We start from the raw sequence: 16,478 nt of genomic DNA on the forward strand, positions 1-16,478 counted from the left end.
GACACCACTCTTATGACAGAAAGTGAAGAGGAACTAAAGAGCCTCCAAATGGAGTCTCTTCTGTGAAGCCTTAATTCATGCCCTCTTCCAGACCCCTTGCCCATGGGCATATCTTTCTTATATGACTTCAGTTCAGTTCAGTCACTCAGTTGTGTCCGACTCTTTGTGACCCCATGAACCACAGTATGCCAGGCCTCCCTGTCCAACACCAACTCCCGGAGCCAAACCAGACTCATGGCCATTGAGTCGGTGATACCATCTAACCATCTCATCCTCTATCATCCACGTCCTCCTGCCCTCAATCTTTCCCAGCATCAGGGTATTTTCGAATGAGTCAGCTCTTCACATCAGGTGGTCAAAGTACTGGAATTTCAGCTTCAACATCAGACCTTCCAATGAACACCCAGGACTGATCTCCTTTAGGATGGACTAGTTGGATCTCCTGGCAGTCCAAGGGACTCTCAAGAGTCTTCGACATCACAATTCAAAACTGTCAATTCTTTGGTGCTCAGCTTTCTTTATAGTCCAACTCTCAAATCCATACAAGACCATTGGAAAAACCATAGCCTTGACTAGACGGACCTTTGTTGGCAAAGGAATGTCTCTGTTTTTTAATATGCTATCTAGGTTGGTCATAACTTTCCTTCCAAGGAGTAAGCGTCTTTCAATTTCATGGCTGCAGTCACAATCTGCAGTAATTTTGGAGCCCCAAAGTCTGACACCGTTTCCACTGTTTCCCCCTCTATTTGCCATGAAGTAATGGGACCAGATTCCATGATCTTCATTTTCTGAATGTTGAGCTTTAAGCAACTTTTTTCACTCTCCTCTTTCACTTTCATCAAGAGGCTCTTTAGTTCCTCTTCACTTTCTGTCATAAGAGTGGTGTCATCTGCCTATCTGAGGTTTTTGATATTTCTCCCGGGAATCTTGATTCCAGCTTGTGCTTCATCCTACTCAGAGTTTCTCATGATGTACTCTGCATATAAGTTAAATAAGCAGGGTGACAATATACAGCTTTGATGTACTCCTTTTCCTATTTGGGACCAGTCTGTTGTTCCATGTCCAATTCTAACTGTTGCTTCCTGACCTGCATACAGGTTTCTCAAGAGGCAGGTCAGGTGGTCTGGTATTCCCATCTCTTTCAGAATTTTCCACAGTTTATTGTGATCCACACAATCAAAGGCTTTGGCATAATCATTAAAGAAGAATTCGATGTTTTCCTGGAATTCTCTTGCTTTTTTGACGATCCAGCGGATGTTGGCAATTTGATCTCTGGTTCCTCTGCCTTTTCTAAAACCAGCTTGAACATCTGGAAGTTCACAGTTCACGTATTGGTGAAGCTTGGCTTGGAGAATTTTGAGCATTACTTTACTAGCATTTATATTACTTATGACATTATTATTTTTTATGTTTACATTGCTGTGTTTTGCACATGGGAAACGTGAGAAAAGGAATGAGAATATCTTAATTACATTTGTAAAGAAATTCTAGTGTCAGATTGCCTCTGTTCAAATCCTTGCTAGCTGATGTGCAAATTATATAAATTTTCTACACATCAGTGTTCTGATCTATAATGATACATATGCAGTTGGATTATTTTAAATATTTCATAAATAATACATAGGACTTCTTACAGATTGCCTGGAAACTGATAACTTAGAAGTAGTCCAGATATCACAGGGGCATGTATCTGACACACAATTGTTTGCTGAATGATTGAAATACAAATGAATAAATGATGAATGAATAAATAGAACTTGAAAATAACTCCTTGTATCTTGATCTACTTTCTGTTTTCTATATATTCCAAGTTTTCTTTGTTCTGTCAAAGATACTGTCTTTTCCAGAAGTTTTTCTTAAGGACTATAGTACCATTATACTTTGAGGTAGACAAGCTTTTGGTGTTAACTATGTAAGCATTTCTTAAAATTCAATAGCTGCATATTTATTTTCAGGCATTATGGAAATAAGTTGTATGTTAATTAGGGGAATTATCACTTTGTAGCAAGGTCACTATTTGGGAAAATACTTTCAGTAAATAGTCACAACATATGTATGCTACTCCTTTGCTTTAATACTCCTTCCGAACAACTCTGCCTCCCTAACATTTTGTACTGAGGGACCAACCAAAATGCTTCTGGGTATTCTACTTTTTAATAGTTAGTGGCCCATTACTCAACTGCTAATTTCATGACTGATTACCTCTTTTAATTATGATTAGACTAAAGTGTACAAATACTTTCCTATAACAGTATGAGTTGATGATATATTAGGTATATCCATTAGAAATACCATATTTCAGTGATCTTCTCTCACCAAAATGCTTTCCTCTGTCTTTTAAAATATGGCATTTTAAGTGACTGTTATGCACATAATTTTACTTTTGAAATGCATAATAACGCTACAGGAAGCCTAATTATGATCATCATTACAAGGAAGATTAATAATCCTCATGAAAATACTATCCTGTGAAAGCTTTTAAACAAACAAAATCAAATTCTAATAAGGAAGAAAATTTAGTTTTATGTGAAAGTTCTTACTTATACAAATAACAAATTTTGGCAATTTCATGTAAAAAATGTTTTTCACAAATGGACATTTTATAATAATGCTTGATTCTTAGGCCAATTTATTATGCATATCATATTTTGTTTGGGTTATTCTAATTACTTTAGAATGAAAAAGTGTAAAAACAGTGTCTGGAACAATAGATTTTAGAAATTCTGTAAGGTAAAACTGAAAGAAACAAGTAAACAACAAAGATAAAAATATAAACACATGAGATGGAGTTATAAAGGAAATACTTAAAGAAAATAAAAATATAAAATGCTAAGTCATTGAGATGGGAAAACCAGACCAACTGACCTGCCTCTTGAGAAATCTGTATGCAGGTCAGGAAGCAACAGTTAGAGCTGGACATGGAACAACAGACTGGTTCCAAATAGGAAAAGGAGTACATCAAAGCTGTATATTGTCACCCTGCTTATTTAACTTATATGCAGAGTACATCATGAGAAACGCTGGACTGGAAGAAACAAAAGCAGGAATCAAGATTGCTGGGAGAAATATCAATAACCTCAGATATGCAGATGACACCACCCTTATGGCAGAAAGTGAAGAGGAACTAAAAAGCCTCTTGATGAAAGTGGAAGTGAAGAGTGAAAAAGTTGGCTTAAAGCTCAACATTCAGAAACGAAGATCATGGCAACGAGTCCCATCACTTCATGGGAAATAGATGGGGAAACAGTGGAAAAAGTGTCAAACTTTATTTTGGGGGGCTCCAAAATCACTGCAGATGGTGACTGCAGCCATGAAATTAAAAGACGCTTACTCCTTGGAAGGAAAGTTATGACCAACCTAGATAGCATATTGAAAAGCAGAGACATTACTTTGCTGACTAAGGTCCGTCTAATCAAGGCTATGTTTTTTCCTGTGGTCATGTATGGATGTGAGAGTTGGACTGTGAAGAAGGCTGAGTGCTGAAGAATTGATGCTTTTGAACTGTGGTGTTGGAGAAGACTCTTGAGAGTCCCTTGGACTGCAAGGAGATCCAACCAGTCCATTCTGAAGGAGATCAGCCCTGGGATTTCTTTGGAAGGAATGATGCTAAAGCTGAAACTCCAGTACTTTGGCTACCTCATGCAAAGAGTTGACTCATTAGAAAAGACTCTGATGCTGGGAGGGATTGGGGGCAGGAGGAGAAGGGGATGACCGAGGATGAGATGGCTGGATGGCATCACTGACTCGATGGACATGAATCTGAGTGAACTCTGGGAGTTGGTGATGGACAGGGAGGCCTGGCGTGCTGTGATTCATGGAGTTGCAAAGAGTCAGACATGACTGAGCGACTGAACTGAACTGAACTGAAGTCATTGAGAAGGGTCTCTAACTTGTTGAAGCTGATATAGTACCCATTTGACATTCCAAATAATTATTAATAATTCAAATATTTTGTTCCATTTTATCTCCTCTTTGTGTTCATCCTGAAGATATAAAGCAGGCTAATGTATCAGGGCTGCTGAGTGCAGGGGGAGAAGTTCAAAGTACAGGCTAGAGTTTAAGGCAATAACTAGATCATTCAGGGACTGTTGGTCAGCACAGCAAGAGACCATTTAAGGATGTTTATGGTTTAAAAAATTACTCTGACCATAGTGTGGAGGATAGTTAGTGTAAATGAGAAGACCAATTAAGAGACTCAGTTAAGAGGGTGTACTCCAGATATGAAATTATGGTTAATTTAAACTAAATCTGACAGCTGTAGACATTGAGAAAAAAAGAATGAACTTGAGGATGAGTTGGATATGGGAGTAAATAGTAAGGAAAATGGGCTTCCTTGGTGGCTGAAACAATGAAGAATCTACCTGCAATGAAGGAGACTGAGATTCGACTATAAAAGATGACTACTTCTAAATTTCTGGGCTTTTCAAATCCATGGATGGTGATTTCATGTAATGATATTGACAATAATGGGAGAGGACTGGTTTTGAAGTCTTGTTTTGTAAAAGCTGACTTGAAAATACTTTTGAGACTGTCAAATCCTGTGAACTTTGACAAGTTGTTCACTCGACTTGGTTTATTTTTCTTCAAAACGAGGTGTTTACACTAAAATACCTTATCAGTAACTACTGGGATTAAAATGCTATCATTGTGATTTCAATTGCATATGAGTTTAGGAAAAATCAGATGATTAAATTCTTGAAATGATAAGCTGAATTTAATCTTATGTTAAAGGAAAAAGAGATCAAGGTACCTGTCTAGAAAAGCAAATGGTATCATGAAACTGTAATTTGAAGGGCATTATTCTGACAGCTGGGCTGGAGCAAGAGAGATACTAACAGATGGGAGATCAAGAAAGAAACTGAATCAATGAAGGACTAAAATTATAATAGGGACTCTGATTAAAGGAAGATCAAAGTTTTAGACAGCGTGTAACATGAATTAACAGTTCAGTTCAGTCACTCAGTCGTGTCTGACTCTTTGCGACCCCATGAATAGCAGCACACCAAGACTCACTGCCCATCACCAACTCTCAGAGTTTACTCAAACTCACACCCATTGAGTCAGTGATGCCATCCAGCCATCTCATCCTCTGTTGTCCCCTTCTCCTCCTGCCCCCAATCCCTCCCAGCATCAGGGTCTTTTCCAAAGAGTCTACTCTTCGCATGAGTTGGCCAAAGTATTGGAGTTTCATCTTTAGCATCAAACTTCAAATGAACACCCAGGACTGATCTCCTTTAGAATGGCCTGGTTGGATTTCCTTGCAGTCCAAGGGACTCTCAAGAGTCTTCTCCAGCACCACAGTTCAAAGCATCAATTCTTCAGTGCTCAGGCATCTTCACAGTCCAACTCTCACATCCATACATGCCCATTGGAAAAACCATAGTCTTGACTAGATGGACTTTGTTGGCAAAGTAATGTCTCTGCTTTTCAATATGCTATCTAGGTTGGTCATAACTTTCCTTCCAAGGAGTAATCTCATGGCTGGAATCACCATCTGCAGTGATTTAGAGCCCCCCCACCAAAAAGTCTGACACTGTTTCCCCATCTATTTCCCATGAAGTGATGGGACCAGATGCCATGATCTTCGTTTTCTGAATGTTGAGCTTTAAGCCAACTTTTTCACTCTCCTCTTTCACTGTCATCAAGAGGCTTTTTAATTGCTCTTCACTTTCTCCCATGAGTGCTGTCATCTGCATGTCTAAGGTTATTGATATTTCTCCTGGCAATCTTGATTCCAGCTTGTTCTTCTTCCAGCCCAGTGTTTCTCATGATGTACTCTGCATATAAGTTAAATAAGCAGGGTGACAATATACAGCTTTGATGTACTCCTTTTCCTATTTGGAACCAGTCTGTTGTTCCATGTCCAGTTCTAACTGTTGCTTCCTGACCTGCATACAGGTTTCTCAAGAGGCAGGTCAGGTGGTCTGGTATTCCCATCTCTTTCAGAATTTTCCACAATTTATTGTGATCCACACAGTCAAAGACTTTGGCATAGTCAATAAAGCAGAAATAGATATTTTCGTGGAATTTGCTTGCTTTTTTGATGATCCAGCGGATGTCGGCAATTTGATCTCTGGTTCCTCTGCCTTTTCTGAAACCAGCTTGGACATGTGGAAGTTAATGGTTCACGTATTGCTGAAGCCTGGCTTGGAGAATTTTGAGCATTACTTTACTAGCATGTGAGATGAGTGCAATTGTGCAGTAGTTTGAGCATTCTTTGGTATTGCCTTTCTTTGGGATTGGAATGAAAACCGACCTTTTCCAGTCCTGTGGCCACTGCTGAGTTTTCCAAATTTGCTGGCATATTGAGTGTAGCACTTTCACAGCATCATCTTTCAGGTTTTGAAATAACGCAACTGGAACTGCATCACCTCCACTAGCTTTGTTCATAGTGATGCTTTCTAAGGCCCACTTGACTTCACATTCCAGGATGTCTGACTCTAGGTGAGTGATCACACCATAGTGATTATCTGGGTCATGCAGCTCTTTTTTTGTACAGTTCTTCTGTATATTCTTGGCACCTCTTCCTAATATCCTCTGCTTCTATTAGGTCGATACCATTTCTGTCCCTTATCGAGCCCATCTTTGCATGAAATGTTCCCTTGGGATCTCTAATTTTCTTGAAGAGATCTCTAATCTTTCCCATTCTGTTGTTTCCCTCTATTTCTTTGCATTGATCACTGAGGAAGGCTTTCTTATCTCTCCTTGGTATTCTTTGGAACTCTGAATTCAGATGCTTATATCTTTCTTTTTCACTTCTCTTATTTTCACAGCTATTTGTAAGGCCTCCTCAGACAGCCATTTTTCTTTTTTGCATTTCTTTTCCGTGGGGATGGTCTTGATCCCTGTCTCCTGTACAATGTCACTAACCTCCGTCCATAGTTCATCAGGCACTCTATCAGATCTAGTCCCTTAAATCTATTTCTCACTTACACTGTATAATCATGAGGGATTTGATTTAGGTCATACCTGAATGGTCTAGTGGTTTTCCCTACTTTCTTCAATTTAAGTATGAATTTGTCAATAAGGAGTTCATGATATGAGCCACAGTCAGCTCCTGGTCTTATTTTTACTGACTGTATAGAGCCTCTCCATCTTTGCCTGCAAAGAATATAATCATTCTGTTTTCAGTGTTGACCATCTGGTGATGTCCATGTGTAGAGTCTTCTCTTGTGTTGCTGGAACAGAGTTTTTTACTCTTGGCAAAACTCTATTAGCCTTTGCCCTGCTTCATTCCATACTCCAAGGCCAAATTTGCCTGTTATTCCAGGTGTTTCTTCACTTCCTACTTTTGTATTCCAGTCCCCTATAATGAAAAGGACATATTTTTTGGGTGTTAGTTCTAAAAAGTCTTGTAGGTCTTCATATAACCATTCAGCTTCAGATTTTTCAGCGTTACTGGTTGGGGCATAGGCTTGTATTACTGTGATATTGAATGGTTTGAAATGGAAATGAACAGAGGTCATTCTGTCATTTTTAAGATTGCATCCAAGTACTGCATTTTGGACTCTTTTGTTGACCATGTTGGCTACTCCATTTCTTCTTAGGGATTCCTGCCCACAGTAGTAGATATAATAGTCATCTGAGTTAAATTCACCCATTCCACTCCATTTTAGTTCGCTGATTCCTAGAATGTCGACGTTCACTCTTACCATCTCCTGTTTGAGCCCTTCCTATTTGCCTTGATTCATGGACCTGACATTCCAGGTTCCTATGCAATATTGCTCTTTACAGCATCAGACCTTGCTTCTATTGCCAGTCCCATCCACAACTGGGTATTTTTTTTTGCTTTGGCTCCATCCCTTCTTTCTTTCTGGAGTTATTTCTCCACTGATCTCCAGTAGCATATTGGGCATCTGCTAACCCGTGGAGTTCCCCTTTCAGTATCATATCATTTTGCCTTTTTCATACTGTTCATGGGATTCTCAAGGCAAGAATACTGAAGTGGTTTGCCATTCCCTTCTCCAGTGGACCACATGCTGTCAGACCTCTCCACCATGACCCTCCCGTCTTGGCCCCACATGGCATGGCTTAGTTTAATTGAGTTAGACAAGGCTGTGGTCCATATGATCAGATTGGCTAGTTTTCTGTGTGAATTAACAGTATTTGATAAATCAGAAAACGAAAGAGATAAACTAAAACTAACAACATGTTTTTTTTCTTTTTTCCCCCAAGATTTTAAAATGGGGAAAATGGTGGAGACACAAGAGCATATTTAAGGGATATAATTGGGAGACTTGAGTTCATCTGACATGCTGAGTGTGTAACTAAACCTTATTTAAAAAAGTAAAGGTTTTTTTTTTTTTTGGGAAAATAATTATTCAATAATAAAATGACTAGATGTTTTACTTCCAAAATGTTTTAAAATAGCGTTTAGTATATACATACACATGTGCACACTAAGTCACTTCAGTTGTGTCTGACTCTGTGCGACTCTATGGACAGCAGACCACCAGGCTCCTCTGTCCACAGGATTCTCTAGGGAAGAATACTGGAGTGGGTTGCCATTTTCTTCTCCAATATACATACACAGATTAATTTTAATAAATACAATTAATACTAAAAATATCGTCCGCAGCTTACTCTCTAAAATTTTGTTTTTACCTATTCTCTGATTTTATTTTTCAGCTCCGTGTGGTGGCCATTTTTCAGCTCCCAGTGGATTGATTCTGTCACCAGGATGGCCTGGATACTATAAAGACTCTCTGAATTGTGAATGGGTGATTGAAGCTGAACCAGGACACTCTATCAAAATTACATTTGAAAGGTTTCTTAAAATGCTTTTCTACTTAAAAAACATTATCTAAAATATAGTTGACATTCTCTAATTTACTTACCAAATTAATGATTAATTTTATTGAACTAGTCAGTTGTTGTGCCTTGAGTGTTTCAAAATGTTTTCCCCTTTAGCCTTCAGTCTGTTCTGAAGTTAATTTTCTATTTGCTTAATGCTCTATCAGTACTAATGAGATACATAAGATGGATTTTTTATTCATATATACACGCACATACACACACACACACTACTGAGATATGAATCTATAACCTTTAACTTAATGTTTAGTTGCCCTATATTTTGAAGGCCCTGTGGATTCTATTCTGCTAGACTGTCAAAGGTAAAGATGCTGTAAATACATTTGAATTGTTACCATATTGCAGCCTGAGGCATCTGCTTACATACATTACCCATATACCTACACTTAAAGGGCCTTCAGAAAAATGGCTGTGTCAAATTCATGTGAATTAATGATTTGTCAGTAAAGTGTCCACTGCCACCCAGGATAATTAGTATTACTGATGAAATAATCTATATCCTATAAGATTATAATATTTTCTGTTTTCATGTCTGTGATTGGATCACTATTCCCAAATCCAAATAGAAGTATCTATATAATTTTTCAATTACATTTTGACCCCTCTCATCTTCCAACCTTTTCTTTACACACACACAAAAAAAAGAAAGAGAAGGAACCCTTGTAAGCCTTATAGTAAATATATATATATTTGTCAGAATTGTGCTCTGATGATTGAATTTTACAAATATAACATGATCTTTCCCTAATGAAAGAGTACCTTCATTGAATTAATCTATTCAGGCTAATGTAAAAATTTGAGAGGAAAACATTCTATTTTGAAAGATGTATTATACTAATCATTTCATATGAGGTCACTCTCCCTTATTATGACCTACCCAATTTTATTATGACTGTATTAATTTCCTCGGGCTGCCATAACAAAATATAATAGATTAAGTGGCTTAAATAACAGAAATGTCTTTCCTCATAGTTCTAAAGTCTAGAAGTCTGAGATAAAGGTGTCAACAGGGTTGTCCTCTAAGGCTTTAGTCTTTAGCTAATAGATGCCTGTCTATGCCTTCCTGTGTCTCCATGTGGTCTTCCATCTGTGTGTATCCATTTCCTAATCTTTTCTTATAAGGACGGAAGTCATATTTTAGTTAGTCTAGTCACTCAGTCATGTCTGACTCTTTGTGCCCACATGGACTATAGCCTAGCAGGCATCTATGTCCATGGAATTCTCCAGGCAAGAATACTAGAGTGGGTCTCCAGGGGATCTTCTTCACCCAGGGATCAAACCTCCATCTTCTGCATTGAAGGCAGATTCTTTACCATCTGAGCCACCAGGGAAGGTCCTCCCATATAATCTCATTTTACCTTAATTACCTAATTAAAGGACCTTTCTCCAAATACAGTCACAGTCAGAGGTATTAAGAGGTTAGGATTTCAACATTTAAGTTTTAGCCCATAATGACTTACATATTAAAAAGTGAATTCATTTAGAATAATATGAAGAGTTTTTATTGTGATATTAAAACCATGTCATTTGTTCAGTAGTTGACATAGCTTGTTGCCATAGTAATTTTAAAAAAGCTTGAAAAGCATCTTATTTATTTAGAATCAAATCATTGTCAAATAACAGTGCCCCATCAATGTGTGATCCAAATTAACCAACCTTACTTTATTACACAAAATTTTACTTGGTTTGGAGTATACCATATAACATAATATTATTGATCATGTCATTAAATAATTTTTAAAAAATATGTCAATATGACAGAGATTTAAAATATATTTTAAATTTGTTAAATTTAGAGCATCACACCTGAAATGGTAGCATAGTTGTCACTCTGTCATAATTGATCTCACACTTTAAAAAATTGCATATATTATAGGTTTAAACACATGATTTTAGTATTTCCTGTTTTGGACTTAACATTATTTTATATCAGGAGTTATGATGCTAAGGTGATTGAAACATCTTATGTTTTTATAATTCATAATATTTTCACCCATATATTAATAATTCTCATCAATCATCATCCTTCAATATCTAATGAAGAGTTGAGCCCCATCTCAGATACAAAGGGAAGTCTAGGCCCTCTTTACATCCTCAGAGCTTCCGTGGAGATGCTTTTGTTCACTTATGACTCTGAATCCCTGCTCTTCGAGTCATCTCACTTGAGGTACAGAAGCTGCTGTCCTCTCAACTCCTTACTCTGCTGTTTATTTGGATCACTTGCCTTCATTCTCACAATAGAAAGAAAGAAAACTTTAGTACAAGGGATAACCAAGTAGGATTATTGGACAATCCAGAGTAATTTAAGATTAAATAAACCCTCACTGTTCTAAAACTGTCCTGGTAAACTCCATCATGGGAATGATTGCTTCTCTCTCTAGTTTTCTCCCCTTAGCCTAGACCCTTCTCCATGTCTATCCAGTATTTTCCCCATCAGGATCTTCACCCCTCATTTCCCTCACTCCCTAGTTCCTCCCTCCACTATATAGCAGGATAAATCTCAAAATATCTGTTAACTTAAGCAAAGCAATTTAAGTCTTTGTTTCTGTGAGCTCCCAACCTGGCAATGGGTGGGATGATGGGGATGAATTTTTGCCTTTCTTTCTAAACATACAGATTAAGGTTTTCCCCCTAAATCAAAGATCAGTGTTCATATAAGAATAATTTACCCCTTATCTACCTCCCAGATGACTCAGATTGTAGCCAAATTTTAAATTAAAATTAAATATATATAAACATAAATATTCAATTTAGAAGAATTACATAAGCATAAAATAATATCATAAGAAAATTAAGTGTTTTTAACAAAGAGTATATTATTGTATGAAAAAGCATTTCCCAGCTTGCTAATAATAGTCACTAAACTCCACTAAAGTAACCCCTGATATCTTTCAGGGCTTCCCAGGTGGCTCAGTGATAAAGAGTCTGCCTGCCATTGCCGGAGACATGGGTTCAATCACTGATCAGGAAGATCTCCTGAGGAGGAGATGGCAACCCACTCTGGTATCCTTGCCTGGAGAATCCCATGGACAAAGGAGCCTGGCAGGCTATGGTCCACAGGGTTGCAAAGAGTCAGACATGACTTAGCGACTGATGAGCACACGTGCGTGATATCCTTCAGCCTTATGTAGGCTATCTAGCACTGCCTACCTGAAAAGCAGTTAGGTTGCAAAGCAATGGTTGTAATTTGGAGCACCACACACATAACTTATGATTTGGGACTTTTATTTGAAGGCACTATTTTCTCTGTCCAGAGTTCTTAATATGTTTGTCTTATCTCTTCAAACATGTTGTTGCGTGGGCTTCTTTGCTATCTTCTTTAGATACCTTCAGAATTCTCAAAACTAATATGCACCTACAGGCTATGTTCTAAGTCAGGTCAGCCCAAATTTACCTTCCTTTGGAAAAGAAAAAAATCTTTCCAGTCATTTTTATAAGATGCAATGCTAGAAACACCTAATTGAATTTTGGTAAGTATAGTTTACTCAGTTATTGTTACTCTGCAACTTTCTTATTCTCTTACCTTTTTCCTGAGACACAATTTTTTAAGTTAGACTAGAAGCAAGAGAGGAGAAGGCAATGGCAACCCCATTCCAGTACTCTTCCTGGCAAATCCCGTGGACGGAGGAGCCTGGTAGGCTGCAGTCCATGGGGTCGCTAGGAGTCAGACACAACTGAGCGACTTCACTTTCACATTTCACTTTCAGGCACTGGAGAAGGAAGTGGCAACCCACTCCAATGTTCTTGCCTGGAGAATCCCAGGGACGGGGGAGCCTGGTAGGCTGCCGTCTATGGGGTCGCACAGAGTCACATGACTGAAGCGACTTAGCAGCAGCAGCAGAAGCAAGAGAATCAAATTAAAAAGTGATTTTCACTGCTAGGGTTTGTGCACAGCAACAAAAAACAGTTCTGTATATTGAATCACAACAACAAGCCTAGGATGAAAAACGATTTCCAGAATCCAAAGATTTTTGACTTCTCCCATGAGTATCACTGATCAGGACTTGTTAATTATGCCTTTTTTCTTAATCCCTCAACTACCCACTCAAGTAAATTACAACCCCGCCCCACCCTGCTCCTCAGCTCCTTCACCTCCTTGATAGCAATCTTCTTTTTTTAATTTTTAAACAATTTCATGTTAATTAGCCCAAACACTGGAAGAATCAAGAGTTAGACCACTTTGTGTATTTATTGATGATGTTTTCACTATTTTAGAATAGACAAGGCTCAGCTATATCAGTATATTTCTTTTGAATCACACTTTATGTAACTAAAATAAATAAAGTCCCACATTACTTTAAGTGTTGTGAACAAAAATGTCTGGGGATTTGAATCCTCCATCTGCCCTTCATACATGTACATGTGCACGTGCGCAAGCACACATACACATACACAAACACACACCACCCACCCCCATTGGATTCTTGAGTTTGAGCTATTTGAAGGGAAAATTATTTTTGAAACTTCTATTTCTTTTGTTTTTCCTAAAGATTCCTAAAGCGTGTGTGTGACCTGTTTTAGGGTTATCCATACTCCATTTACTTTTTATCAGAAACTGTCTTCTTTAAAGTAATTAACATTTTTAAACTTCTGCTACATGGTCAGAAGTAGCTGTGTAGCTAAACAACAACCATCAGTCTTCATCAAGTTAAAAATAAATGAGGATTTTATCCATTAGGTAATAACATAAAATAGTCACTTTGAAATCAAAAATGTGTACATCTATCACTTCCTTGTTTAGTGACCTTATAGTATTTCATTGCTTCATTTTCCCCTGATGATTTTTCTGAGAAACAAGATATCATCTTTGAACTATCCACCAAGAATTATGTTGTTAAGAAAATGAATTCCTTTCTGATTTTCAGCTGAACTCTTGTAAGGACACTGATTGTTAATTCTTTAATATTCTTCTCATCCTGAGAATATCTTTTTATAGAATTTGTTTCCAAATGATGGATTGCATTTATTACAGAGTAACACCATTTGCTTTCTACTACTCATGAATAGCATAAACTAATTGACTGAAAAAGAAAAACTAATTGACTGAAAAATTGGCTGAAAAAGAAATTTAAAAATTCAGATAATATATTCAGATGACTTTGGAGACCAGGGTTTGATCCCTGGGTTAGAAAGATCCTCTGGAGAAGGGAATGGCAATCCACTTGAGTATTCTTGCCTAGAGAACCCCGTGGACAGAGGAGTCTGGCGAGCTACAGTCCATGGGGTCAGAAAGAGTCAGACATGACTGAGTGACTAACACAAACTCACATATTCTCAAATGTTGTGAGTGATTAGAATTAGTCTACAGAAAAACAAATACTGAAAGCATTACACATATATTAGCCATTAGTTGGCTTCTTGAGATTGTCTAAATCAGTAATATCTTAAGAATTACTCTTTCCTGTCAAATGCAAGGGCTTCCCCTGATGGCTCAGCAGTAAAGAATCCACCTGCCAATGTAGGAGACATGGGTTCAATCCCTGGCTCAAAAAGATCACTTGAAGAATGGTATGGCAACCCACTCCAGTATTCTTGCCTCAAGAGTCCCATGAACAGAAGAACCTGGTAGGCTACACTCCATAGGCTACAGTCCATAGGCTGCAAAGAGTCAATAAAGTGACTTAGCACACACATACACATCAGATGCAAAAAAAATATAACAAAACCACTAATGGACATATAAGTTTTAACTGTTCCTTCCCTGGTGGCTCAGAGGTTAAAGTGTCTGCCTGCAATGTGGGAGACCCGGGTTCGATCCCTGGGTCAGGAAGGTCCCCTGGAGAAGGAAATCTCAACCCACTCCAGTATTCTTGCCTGGCGAATCCCATGGCTGGAGGAGCTTGATGGGCTACAGTCCATGGGGTCGCAAAGAATCAGACATGACTGAGCAACTTCATTTTCACCTTCACTTTCAACCTAAGTTTAGTTCAGTTCAATCACTCAGTCATGTCTGACTCTTTGCGATCCCATGAACCGCAACATGCCAGGCACCCCTGTTCAAAACCAACTCCCAGAGTTTACTCAAACTCATGTCCATTGAGTCGGTGATGCCATCTTATCCTCTTATCCTCTGTCGACCACTTCTCCTCCTGCCCTCAATCTTTCCCAGTATCAGGGTCTTTTCAAATGAGTCAGCTCTTTGCATCAGGTGGCCAATATATTGGAGTTTCAGCTTCAACATCAGTCCTTTCAGTGAACACTCAGGACTGATCTTCTTTAGAATGGACTGGTTGAATCTCCTTGCAGTCCAAGGGACTCTCAAGAGTCTTCTCCAGCACCACAGTTCAAAATCACGTCAATTCTTTGGCACTCAGCTTTCTTTATAGTCCAACTCTCACATCCATACATGACCACTGGAAAAACCATAGCCTTGACTAGACGGACCTTTGTTGGCAAAGTAATATCTCTGCTTTTGAATATGCTATCTAGGTTGGTCATAACTTTCCTCCCAAGGAGTAAGCGTCTTTTAATTTCATGGCTGCAATCACCATCTGCAGTGATTTTGAAGCCCCCCCCAAATAGTCAACCACTGTTTCCACTGTTTCCCCATCTATTTCCCTTGAAGTGATGGGACTGGATGCCATGATCTTCATTTTCTGAACGTTGAGCTTCAACTTTTTCACTCTCCTCTTTCATTTTCATTAAGAGGCTTTTTAGTTCCTCTTCACTTTCTGCCATAAGGGTGGTGTCATCTGCATATCTGAGGTTAGTAATATTTCTCCCAGCAATCTTGATTCCAGCTTGTGCTTCTTCCAGCCCAGCATTTCTCATGATGTACTCTGCATATAAGTTAAATAAGCAGAGTGACAATATACAGCCTTGACGTACTCCTTTTCCTATTTGGAACCAGTCTGTTGTTCCATATCCAGTTCTAACTGTGCTTCCTTACCTGCATACAGGTGTCTCAAGAGTCAGGTCAGGTGGTCTGATATTCCCATCTCTTTCAGAATTTCCGACAGTTTATTGTGATCCACACAGTCAAAGAAAGGCTTTGGCATAGTCAATAAAGCAGAAATAGATGTTTTTTTGGACCTCTCTTCCTTTTTCCATGATCCAACGGATGTTGTCAATTTGATGTGTGGTCCTTCTGCCTTTTTAAAACCAGCTTGAACATTTGGAAGTTCACGATTCACGTATTGGTGAAGCCTGGCTTGGAGAATTTTGAGTACTACTTTACTAGTGTGTGAGATGAGTGCAACTGTGCAGTAGTTTGAGCATTCTTTGGTATTGCCTGTCTTTGGGATTGGAATGAAAACTGACCTTTTCCAGTCCTGTGGCCACTGCTGAGTTTTCCAAATTTGCTGGCATATTGAGTGCAGCACTTTCACAGCATCATCTTTTAGGATTTGAAATAGCTCAACCGGAATTCCATCACCTCCACTAGCTTTGTTTATAGTGATGCTTCCTAAGGCTCACTTGACTTCACATCCCAGGATGTCTGGCTCTAGGTGAGTGATCACATCATCGTGATTATCTTGGTGGTAAAGATATTTTTTGTACAGTTCTTTCTAACATAGCCAACAGTTAGATCTTATTCTGAGATTTGCAGAGGAATTTTGTTTTCTTTCTTCTCTCATTTCTCAATATTTGGTAGCTCCTAACTCAATTAACTTTACTGTTAATAATCCTAAACTTTTATTTCTGTTCACCTTCCTTCCTTAACT

The 16,478-nt window shown here is 38.4% G+C and overlaps 1 protein-coding gene across 2 annotated transcripts in view; it reads left to right on the forward strand.

Annotated features, from left to right (window-relative positions):
* The window catches only part of CSMD3 (CUB and Sushi multiple domains 3), a 1,383,361-nt gene that overhangs the window by 921,618 nt on the left and 445,265 nt on the right, over nt 1-16,478 (forward strand). For both annotated transcript variants that reach the window (XM_069601113.1, XM_069601114.1), the window contains one exon: nt 8,629-8,767. In XM_069601113.1, the coding sequence (XP_069457214.1) occupies nt 8,629-8,767 (139 nt within the window). The remainder of the gene's footprint in view (nt 1-8,628; nt 8,768-16,478) is intronic.

This window comes from Ovis canadensis, chromosome 9 (assembly GCF_042477335.2).
Source record: "Ovis canadensis isolate MfBH-ARS-UI-01 breed Bighorn chromosome 9, ARS-UI_OviCan_v2, whole genome shotgun sequence".
Classification (NCBI taxonomy): Eukaryota; Metazoa; Chordata; class Mammalia; order Artiodactyla; family Bovidae; genus Ovis; species Ovis canadensis.